The sequence below is a fragment of the Diceros bicornis genome, chromosome 21 (assembly GCF_020826845.1).
Source record: "Diceros bicornis minor isolate mBicDic1 chromosome 21, mDicBic1.mat.cur, whole genome shotgun sequence".
In the NCBI taxonomy this organism is placed as follows: domain Eukaryota; kingdom Metazoa; phylum Chordata; class Mammalia; order Perissodactyla; family Rhinocerotidae; genus Diceros; species Diceros bicornis.
The window spans coordinates 18,116,418-18,128,967 of record NC_080760.1 but is presented as its reverse complement, the minus strand read 5'-3'; the positions used below and the strand labels follow the sequence as shown (position 1 = coordinate 18,128,967).

Genomic DNA, 12,550 nt, shown 5'->3' with positions numbered 1-12,550 from the left:
AAAGTAGTTCTTCAGCATTTAAAAACTTTACATCTGCAACTGATTTCATTCCATCAGCCAAAAGATGCATTTATACTATCACCATTACATTTTCAGAAGAGTTTAAATTACAAAACTTGAGAGAGCTTCAAAGCAATTCTTAATCTAACCATTCTGATCTTGATGGCACTGTTCAAAATAATTTAGGACACTTAATAGAAGAGAAACCCTGAAACAAAATGGATAACAATTGTTCCTAAATCACATTATTTTAAATTTCCTTTCATAAATCAAATGTACCAACCTGGAGGGTCGAGCATTTTATCTCAAGCGACTCTAGGTCAACATGGAGACAAACGACAAATGAATGTCTTGTATCAGGTCCTGTAGCAAGTAGTTTTTGAGATGTAACAGCTAGAGTAGAGGTGCAACCCATAGGTTCCACTAGGCAAAGTGTCACTTGTTTTCCAAAAAGGCTATATATGCTGAAATGATGCAAGCTGATAGTCCAAGGAAAAGCATCACCTGATAAAGGAGATGAAAGGGGGTAGGGAAGCACACATACAAAGATGTAGTTAATTGTCACTTGATAGTAAGTTGTCTATTGTCTAAATTTGAAATATAAAACATTTAATATGGCATCATAAAAAGTGGAGATAGTATCCCACAGACCAACGTGCTAAAGAATTTACATGCTACTTAAAAGTTATCTTTTTAAAATGTTTATATTTGTATTTATTATAACATACTATCATATAACTATGGACATTATAAAAATACAGAAATAGAAATTAAGGAAATGATATAAAGTATAAATATAAAGAGGAAGTTCTAGCTTCCTCTTTCCTTACTCTAGTGGGTTGTACTGTGCAACTGCTGGGGGCGTGTGCACTATAACTTGGAGACCACAGAAAACATGTTAACTTAGGAAAACGCAATACTCTTTGTATGGACTGAAGGTGACCACAAATCTGGCTGTGGAATGAGAGAGGAAAAGAATAACCAATCTACTATGGTCTGTTGGATGACCTGCACCAGAATCCTGTGAGTGCTTATCAAAAATACAGATTCCTGGTTTCTACTTCAGACCAACTTAATCAGAATCTCTGGTGATAAGACCCAGGACGCATTTCGGTCTTCTCTTGGTGATTCCTATGTATAATATGTTATTTTTAAATAAAGTATACTTGATAAAAAAATAAGCACTCATAAATTTCAGAATTAAAAGCAATATTCCTTTCCTTCTTTTATAAATTTACCAGAGATTAATTCATTAATATAAATTTAGGAGATATAATCATCTTATTTTTTGTGGATATTGATAAACTACTTTGTGAAATAATTTTTAAAAATGTACTCAGTATTACAATACTTGTAAACATTTATTATTGGGAAGCCAATTTGATAGAAAATAGTTCCTTTGACTTGTAGTTTTGACTTTGCAACTCTACGAGCACTTATCAGTGCTAATTGATACTGTACAGTATCAATTTCTTTTTAAGTAGCTCAATTATTTTAAAAGAAATGGAAATATTTATTTATTTTCTCATTACAGAGGTACAGAGGTACCTCACTGAAGATAATTTAGAAAATATAATTATAAAAAAGAAAAATCAAAACCAGTCATAATCCACCTTTAACCCTGCCACTCCCAATAATAAGCACTATACATTGTTATATTTCCTTGAAGTCTTTTTTTTCCCCTATAGTTTTGGACATGCCCTCGCAGAATCAGAACCAGGATCACATTGAACTTTTAGTTTCATGTTATTTTTCAGCAACAACAACAACAAAAAATCAAGTGAATTACTAAGTGGATCATACTACAAATACATATATTACAGGAATCTAAAAATGTATTCGAATTGTGAATGGTGATACTCAGTGGGTACAAGGTATATTCTCATAAATTTATACATTCAAAATGTCTTGACCAAATATAGTTAATAAAATCAAAATCAGAAACTTTGAAATTGAGAGTTGAATAACAGAATAGATCTAGCTACATAGTAGTCCACAATAACTTGACTAGAAACAATGAAAACTGCGTAATAATACGTGGTCAGCACTGTGGTACTCTGTCTGTCTTGACACTTAAAATATTTTGCCCCTGTAACAACAACAATAAACAAACACATAGAGACAGAGATTGGATTGGTGGTTACCAGAGGGGAAGGGGGGGGAGGGAGGAGGGCGAAAGGGATAATTCAGCACATGTGTGTGGTGATGGGTTGTAATTAGTATTTGGGTGGTGAACATGATGTAATCTATGCAGAAACAGAAGTATAATGATGTACACCTGAAATTTATACAATGTTATAAACCAATGTTACTGCAATAAACAAAAAATTGAATAAATAAATAAATAAAAAATAAAACAGTAATAAGAGAAAAACAAAACTGAGTGGAGACAACAGTAGTCACACAGTTGGGAAGAAATGGATTTAGTCTAAGGATGTCACTACAAAAAGAAGTAAACAAACATAAAAGAACAACAACCCTTAGGGGAAAAATAAAAATAGGCACACCTAAAACATTCAATATTTAAAAAATTTTAGACATACAAAGAAAGAGGAGAGTGTGCTCTATTCCAGAAAACAGAAAAATGCAGTCAATAAAAACTCTGAGTGTCCACAGATGTTGGATGTAGCACAACAAAATACTGCAATGCAGCTATTATAAATGTATTCAAAGAACTAAAGAACAACATTTTCAAAAATTAAAGCAAAGTATGATAACAATGAATCAACAAATAATCTCATAAGAAAATAAAAAAAGAAACAAATCAAACTTTAAAGTTAAAAAGTAAGATTGAAATGAAAAATTTAGTAGAGAAGCTCAATAGCAGATTCATAATGGCGTAAGAAAAAAAATAAATGAAGCTGAAGACAGAGCAATAGAACTTATGCAACCTGAAAACAAAAAGAAAAAATACTGAAAAAAACTAAGAGCCTCAGAGACTTGAAGAACAACATCAAGTATACTAACATCAATGTAATGTACGTGCCAGAAGGAGAGAAAAGAGAAAAAAGCAGAAAAATATTTGAAGAAATAATGGCTGAAAAATCCCCAAATTGATAAATAACATTAACACATACATCCAAGCAGCTTAACTAAGCCCAAACAGAATGAATACTAAAACATAAACACCTAGATACATTATAGTTGAATTGTTGAAAGCTAAAGAACAAGAGAAAATCTTGAAAGCAGCAAAAGAAAAATCACATACAGTAGAAAACTAATATGTTTAAAAGCTAATTTTTATGTGAAATAATGGAGTTCAGAAGGCAGTGGGAAAGCACATTTAAACACATAAAAGGAAAAAAATAATCAACCAAGAATTTTATAGCCAGAAAAACTATATTACTAATATTAAGGTAAAATAAAAACATTCTCAGATAAGCAAGGGCTAAGAGAACTCATTGCTAGCAAAGCTGCCTTAAGAGAAATATTAAAGAAAGTCCTACAGGTGGTAATTCAAACGCACAGGAAGAAATGAAGAGCACTGGATATGACAAATATGTGGGTTAATATAAAACAGTCTATAAATGTATTATTTCTCATTTCTTCTGTTACGTACATTAAAAGGTAGTTGATTATATAGGGCAATAAATATAACACTGTATTGTTGGGTTATAATATATAGAGATGTAATATATGTGTAAATACAAGGGGGTAGAGAATAGAACTATGATAGAACAAATTTTCTATAATTTACCAGAATTAAGTTAGAATATGTCTGAGGTAGAGTACGATAAATTGAGAGGCATAATATAATCCCTAGGGCCACCATTTAAAAAATACATAATAAAAAATCAGTAAAGGAAGTGAAATGCTATACTAAAATACACATTTAAAACAAAGGATGTAGTAAAAGAGAAACAGAGGAATAAAAAACACAAGAGAGACAAATAAATGACCATTTTAATTCAAACATATCAATATTACATGAAATATAGATAGTCTAAACACTCCATTTAAGAACAAGAGATTGTCAGACTACATAAAAATGCAAGCTCTAACTAAAGACTGTCTAAATAAGAAGCACCTTCAATCAAAAAGACAACCGTGTTTAAGCAAAAGGATAGAAAAGATATACCATAAAAACCATAACCATAAAAAGTTGGAGTAGCTACGACAAACAGATAAAATAGATATAGGAAAATAAGTATTACAGAGACAAAGAGGGATATAATTCATAATGATAACAGGGTCAATACTTTAGAAAGCCATAACAATTATGTGTGCATATACATTAACAACAGAGCTTCAAAACATACAAAGCAAAAACTGACAGAATTTAAAGAGAAAATAGACAACTAAACAATAATACTTGAGTATTTCAATACTCCAGTGTCAATAACTGATAGAATGACTAGACAGAAAGTCAGTAAGGCTATAGAACAGATGAACAACAATAACATCAATCAACTCAAACTAACTAAAATGTGTAGAACACTGTACCCAACTACTGCAGAATACACATTCAAGAACATATGGGACATTCTTCCAAAGGGACCACTTACTAGTCTATAAAGCAAGTCTTAATAAATTTTAAAGGATTAAAAGCATACAATATATGTTCTAGACCACAATGGAATTAGACTAGAAAACAGCAACAAAAAGAAATATGTGAAATTTTCAAATATTTGGAATTTAAACCACATACTTCTAAATAACCCAGTGGTCAGAGAAGAAATCATAAAGAAAATTATAAAATATTGTGAGTAAAAGAAAATGAAAACACATCAAAGTCTCTGGGATACACTTAAAGCAGTGCTTAAAGAGAAATTTATAGTATTAAATGCCTGTATCACACAAGAATAAATTTCTCAAATCAGTAACCAAAGTTTTCCCCTTAAGAAACTAGAAAAAAATAAGATGAAACTAAAACAAAGCAAGTAGAAAAAAAGAAATAATAAAGATTAGGGCAAAAATCAATGAAACAGAAAACAGAAAAACAACAGGAAAAAATCAATGAAACTAAAAGTAGGTTCTATGAACAGATCAGCAAACTGACAACGAGTTAGGGAGGCTAACCTTGAATAAAGGAGAGAAGCCACCAATTACCAAAATCAGAAATGAAAGAAGGAATATTACTAACAACTCTAGAGAAATTAACAAAGATTAAAAGGCAGCATTATGAACAACTCTATATGTCCCAACAAATTAGTCAACTTAAATGAATGGATAATTTTAAATTTAAATTGGCATTATTATTGGGGAGATGTTGTTAAAGGGTACAAACTTGCAACTAGAAGATGTACAAGTTCTGGTTTAAATTTAAATTGGCATTATTATTGGGGAGATGTTGTTAAAGGGTACAAACTTGCAACTAGAAGATGTACAAGTTCTGGAGAAGTAAAAACAGCATAATGATTATAATCAACAATATTGCATTGTATACCTCAAAGCTGCTAAGAAACTAGATCTCAATGTTCTCGCCACAAAAAAGAAATAATAATTATGTGATATGTCAGTCATATTTCAATTAAAAAAACAAATTTCCTTTAATGAGAATATGTTACCTTGGTATCATTTGAAAAACACATTTTTAAGATCTTAAGACAATGTATATTATACAGTTTATTTAAAAAGATGATCAGGGGCCAGCCCGGTGGCGTGGCAGTCAAGTTTGCACATTCTGCTTCTGCAGCCCGGAATTCGCCAGTTTGGATCCTGGGCACGAACCTACTCACCGCTCATCAAGCCATGCTGAGGCAGTGTCCCACAGAGAAGAGCAACAACTCTACAACTATGATATACAACTACATCCTGGGGCTTTGGGGAGAAAAAACAAAAAGAGGAAGATTGGCAACAGATGTTAGCGCAGGGCCAATCTTCCTCAAAATAAATAAATAAAAATAAAAAGCTGATCAGGAAAAATATGACTGCATATTAGATCTGCCATATTGGTTTTAAACAAGTGTGTGTAGAGGGGTGCAAAATGCAAAACTGATTAACAGGAAATAACATACGGTTCCTTTTCCAGCCTTTAAAAGTCACAGAATCCATAGCTAAACAAATGATGGAGCAGGCTGGATGTGAGCTACTGAGAAGAGAATCATGTCTGTAGCAATTATATTAACTGCGTTTAGGCAGTTCAACAGCTTAATTTCATTTGTAATACATATACGATGGCTTCCATGAGATTTATTTAAAAACAACAACATCATCAAGAACAAATATGAAGCTCTTTTCTGAGCTTCCTCTTTTCCCCAAGGAATCTCATTTACATATGGTTTAAGGTTTAAAGTCAAAGGCGCTGGGTAAAACTGGAAAGAAACTATTGCAATAGTACATCGCCATCTTTCAGAACAAGTGGAAATTATGATTATCAAACTATGATAGTAAAAAAAGTTTAAAATGGAACAATACATATAAACTACTAAGTTGATTCAGAATTACATGGAAAAATAGCCCTGGTGTTTTTCATAGATGCTCAAAAATTTTCACATCAGTTTCTATTAAAACTCACTAAATCCAACAAGAGTAAAGTTTTAATTTATAAATGATCTCAATATTCCATTTCTGTCAAAATATTTTATTAAAGCCACAGACAACTCTTTCAAAGAAGAAAAAACAAACCTCTGAAGGCACAGTGTAGAAATCCATCTACTCAGGGGTGTGAGCTGGATGTAGCAAATTACATCCGCAAGCCTCACTGCAAGTGTTCCCTAATGAAACTTCAGATGCTGATGTTGACCCAAACACCCTACACAGATTGAATCTGGGTATATTAGAGTACATTAGAGATCATCTCTCCTTTTCCATGGCAATTGAAATCAGATGACACATTTCAACAAACAGTCCCTCATTTTGAACTTTAGAAGCCCAAATTCAGTGCTTACAAGGAGCCTCAAATCTATAATTTGAACATATCTTGCTCATCCTATTGATCATCTTTGTCATACTGGTTGGATATTTTTTTTTCATTTTTTTCACATCATAATGACTAGGAATTCTTTTTCAATTGTTTATGAGCCTGAAGATAAGTTAGAAGTTCACCTTTTCATTTTTAAGATTTTTTCTCCTATAGTAACCAAAAACTACTTACTGAATAGTATACTTTTACTATCCTTATCCCAATAATAATTATTTTTGTTCAGCATTGGATTCCCTTAGTAGAGTGAAAAGGGCAGGAAACATATCTGTCTTGTTCAATGTTCTATTCCTATCATCTAGCACAATGCCTGGTACGATTAGAGCTCACTAAATAATAGTAAAGTGATGAGTCAGGTACAATGAGAACAGAGAACAGGGGGACCTGGCATATGAAATACCCTGAAGCCTGAAGGATGAAAAGAAGAGAGAAGCCTAGAGAGGAGCTCAAGAAGGAGGAAGTTACATTTGTAACATATGCTAAGGCCCTGCGATAGGACAGAGCTGTGCTTGTTCAAAGAACACAGAAAAGGCTACCGGGGCTGGGGTTAGGCAATACTTAGCAGTGGGGACAGTTGCAGAAACTAAGGCTGGAGAAGTAGGCAGAGCCAACTCATTCAGGATCTCGCTGGTCATGCTAAGGATTTTAAAATTTACACAAAGATTGACAGGAAGCCATGAAAGGGATTTCAGGCAAAAATAACTAAATTACCCCACATGAAAAATGGAGAAGAATTTGAAATTACTTTGGTCAGGAGATCAAAGAGGGAGAGAAAAGAGCCAGGGAAAGAAATCTCTTGTGGCAGTGTTGCTAAGTAAGAATTCTAAAGCACAAAAATGTCTAAGACACTAACAGATTTAAAAATCGTTTGATGCAGGGTGTACCAGTACCACCTTTGCCCTTAGTAGGAAATCTTCGGTAAGCTCTACTTTACTCTTTAATGCTTTTATGTGAGTGGATACTATGAGAGAACTAAAAGAAGTGAAGAATTTTGTCTATTTCAGAGATAGGGTCCCATACATGGTTCTAGGAACACTGCAGTAGAACAAACCAAAAAGAGAAAATATATCTGAGAAACAGCAGACATTGGAAGCCAGGCCAGGGAATTTGGAAATCCTACTCAGATATTAGTAACTATAATGGCTTTTACTTAAAGTGCTCATACATTATCTCATTTAATCCTCACGACTTTTTCAAAAAGATACTAAGTTTGTTTATTGCACTACCACCCTCAATAGCTTGTAAAATATGAGAGAGCAGGCACCATCTGTCTGGTTCAAGTCTGTATTCTCTGTCTGTCACATGGCAGGCGCTCAATAGATATTTGTTGAATAAATGGGACCGATATGGAGACAGAAGGAAGATGAGGAAATCAGAAAAGAGGCTGGAGGAGTGAGAAAGATAGCAAAGAGAGATGACTGATGAAAAACTCAGCTTAGGTTTTAGGAATCCAAAAAAAAATAGATATCCTCAAGACGCTGTACCAAGTAACTCCCCCATCTATAAAGATGCACATTATGTTTCAAGGCCTACTGGAGTCAACTTTATGTCTCTTTTGGATGTCTCAGAATACTGACAAAGCTTTAAGGCACCAACAAAAAGGTCTCATTTTACTTTCATTCTGGTTGCATTTTAATGATAATCCTAAATTGAAGAAGATACAAATAAAAGGAAAGATATTCAGTGCACATGGATTAGAAGAACTAATACTGTTAAAACATCCATATTACCCAAAGCAATCAACAGATTCAACACAATTCCTATCACAATTCCAATGGCATTTTTCACAGAAATAGAATAAGCAACTCTAAAATTTATGTGGAACCACAAAAGACCCCAAATAGCCAAAGGAACCTTGAGAAAGAAAAATAAAGCTGGATGCATCAAACTTCCTGACTTCAACCTATACTACAAAGCTATAGTAACCAAAACAGTACGGTATTAGCAATAAAAACAGACACATAGATCAATGGAACTGAACAGAGAGTACAGAAATAAACCCTTGCATTCATGTTCAATTAATGTAGAACAAAGAATATACAACGGGGAAAGGACAGTCTCCTCAATAAATGGTGTTCGGAAAACTGGATGGCTACATGCAAAAGAATGACACTGGAACCCTATGTTACTCCATACACAAAAATCTACTCAAAATGGATTAAAGACTTGAACATAAAACCTGAAACCATAAGACTCCTAGAAGAAAAGATAGAGGGTAAGCTCCTTGACCTTGGCCTTGGCAATGATGTTTTGGATTTGACACAAAAACCAAAGGAAATAAAAGCAAAAATAAAGAAGTAGAGCTAAAGAAAATGAAAAAGCTTCTGCAAAGCAGAGGCAACGATCAATAAAATGAAAAGACAACCTAGGGAATAAGAGAAAATATTTGTAAATCATGTATCTGATAATGGGTTAATATCCAAAATAGAGAGAGAACTCATACAACTCAATAGCAAAAAAACAATCCAATTAAAAAATGGGAGAGGATCTGAATAGACACTTTTCCAAAGACAACATACAAATGGTCAAGAGGTACATGAAAAGGTGCTCAACATCACTCATCATCATGAAAATGCAAATCAAAACCAGCATGAGATATCACCTCATACTTGTTAGGATGGTTATTATCAAAAAGACAAGCAATAACAAGTGTTGGTGAGGATGTGGATAAAAGGGAACCCTTGTGCACTGTTGGGAATGTAAATTGGTGCAGCCACTATGGAAAACAGTATGGAGGTTCCTCAAAAAGTTAAAAATAGAACTACCATATGATCCAGCAATTCCACTTCTGGGTATATATCTCAAGGAAATGAAATCACTATCTCAAAGAGATATCTGCACCCCTAAGTTCATGCAGCATTATTTACAATAGCCAAGACATAGAAACAACCTAAGTGTCCATCGATGAATGAATGGATAAAGAAATGTCACACACACAGGAATATTATTTAACCATAAAAAGAAGGAAATCCTGCCATTTGTGACAACATGGATGGATCTTGAAGGCATTATGCTAAGCGAAATAAGTCAGACAAAGACAAATACTATATTCTCACTTATATGTGGAATCTAAAAAAACAAACAAACTCATAGACACAGAGAACAGATTGGTGGTTGCCAGAAGCAGGAGGTGAGGGCATGAGCAAAATGGCTGAAGGTGATAAAATTTCCAGAAATAAGATAAGTTATGGAGAGGTAATGTACAGCATGGTGACTAAAGTTAACAATACTGTATCACATATTTGAAAGTTGTTAAAAGAGGAGATCTTAAAAGTTCTCAAGACAAGAAAAAAAAATTTATAGCTATGTGTGGTAATGGATGTTAACTAAACTTATTGTAGCAATCATTTTGCAATATATACATCAAATCATCATGTTGTGCACCTAAAACTAATACAATGTTATATGTCAATTATATCTCAATAAAACTGGAAAAAAATGATAACCCTGAGTAATTATTTAAAAGATTAGATTTTGTGCCATATTTCCTGTTTAAGAAGGCAAAGATACTATATATTTTGTATATGTACCTATAAAATATATGTATTTTATATATTTATATATGTATATAATACATATACATACAATATACTAAAATATTTCCATCAAAATAAAAGGTTTGAAGTATAAAACCCTAGTTATACAGGAAACATCTACACTGACCTCCAAGCTAGGAACCATGGAGCTATTCTACATATTTACTTCTCCTTTACTATCCATAACTAACCCAGTCACAAGGATTTGCCAATTTTTTAAAAAATATTTCTCTATTCTTCCCATTCTCTTCATCCCTATCACCACTATTCTGGTTCTGACAGTCATGTTTCTAGACAACTATAATAGCTAGCTATAATATCTAACTAACTTCCTTGCCTCCAGTTTTCCTACCTTCCCCTGTGTGCCCCCCCACCAAATCTATCCTCTATATTTATCAAAAAACATTTACTGAACAAAAAATGAGCTGAACATAAAACAATAGTATCAGAGAAGCAGACTAGAAAGGAGTATAATGGGAAGGTTGTAGCGATTTAGACACATTCCATACCTGGTTGAACATGAATGATTGAAAATATTTATCTATGTTCTAAAACCAGCAAAATGACAATGAGAGAGAAAAAAAGCATTATAAATCAAAAAGGACTATGAGAACAGGAGAGAACATGACAGCAGATAAGAAATATCATAAAATTTTTGAACATGGAAAGGTAATAGATAAACAGCAAGTGGCTGAGGCCAAGACGGGTAAGTTATAAAAGATCCATCTGATCATGGTATCCATTCTTGACCAGTTCTAATACTCAACTACGTTTGAAAAAGAGAATGCAGAGCGACACTAAAACCACGAGGACTAGTTGAAAACTGATCAAATGAATAAACAGACCTCCAGATTCTTTCTCCATCTACGCACAGGTGTAAAGACAGAGTAAATTGCTCTTTACGCATATGCATCAAAGCATTATACCAAACATTTTTATAAACAACCTTTAAAATGAAGAAAAAAGTTAAATTTATGTTCCTTCATAAGAAGTTAATATCTATAGTTTTTAATACCTAAAGAAGATTTAAATATATTGAAATAATCCTTCCTCACGGTAGGTTTGGCCAATAAGAATAACCATATGGTTAAAAAATTGTTTCTACTTTAGATTCCAATGTTGATTATATAGTCACTCTATATTCTCCTAGGGAGTATGAAAAATAGACTTTAGAAGTTTCTATTTGATTCTAGCCATTTGATTCTAGCCCTCTCCAACTGGTACGTGATTTTTTTAAAAGTTCAAAATAAACTAATATGCTGTCTAACTCAGTTCTAGAAAAAAAATTCAGAGAATATAACAACATCTTATGCTTTAAAGATGAAGATTTCTGTAGTTCTTAAGTCATTCATAATGTATTTGAAAAACAAGATGAGAATAAAATAACTTACATGAAAAAGACAAACAGTAGAAGTTGGCAGGAGTGTTGTAGGAATAAGAGGGATTTTAAATGAGCATTGAAGAGCTATGGGGCAGTATATATCAGTCCTTTCATAAAATCCATTAGAAAAAATGAGGTATAATATTGTGACAATATATTTAAATCACTGAGGGATTCTATTTCCAGGAACATGGTAGATTTAGTGTCCTGAATGACCCTTGTGCTAAAAACAAATAAAAATGATGAATATATTTATAAAATGTTTATATATAACATATATTATGAATAAAATTTATATAGATTGGTTTAAACATACACATGATATCTTCTTAAATTCATTAATGAGTTCCCCAAAAAAGTAAGGATTATTAAGGCCAAGAACTGAAGGAAGCCAGAAACTCAGAGGTAAGCAAAACAAACGGCTTGAGGGTTGAGGCCATTTGTTGTCAAAACTGGTGAAACTGAACATCCTTGTTCACAGCTAAAGCTGATTAAAGATAAAGCCCTAGGGCCGGCCCCGTTGCTTAGCGCTTAAGTGCGTGCGCTCTGCTGCTGGCAGCCCGGGGTTCGGATCCCGGGCGCCCACCGACGCACCGCTTCTCCGGCCATGCTGAGGCCACGTCCCACATACAGCAACTAGAAGGATGTGCAGCTATGACATACAACTATCTACTGGGGCTTTGGGGGAAAAATAAATAAATAAAATTACAAAGTACTTAAAAAAAAAAAGATAAAGCCCTAGGCCCAGGAGCAGTGTAGAACCTAACAGAA

At 33.3% G+C, this 12,550-nt stretch overlaps 1 protein-coding gene across 9 annotated transcripts in view; it reads right to left on the bottom strand.

Annotated features, from left to right (window-relative positions):
• Positions 1 to 12,550, bottom strand: part of VPS13B (vacuolar protein sorting 13 homolog B) — a 739,916-nt gene that overhangs the window by 372,466 nt on the left and 354,900 nt on the right. For all 9 annotated transcript variants that reach the window (XM_058564706.1, XM_058564703.1, XM_058564701.1 and 6 more), the window contains one exon: positions 284 to 504. In XM_058564706.1, the coding sequence (XP_058420689.1) occupies positions 284 to 504 (221 nt within the window). The remainder of the gene's footprint in view (positions 1 to 283; positions 505 to 12,550) is intronic.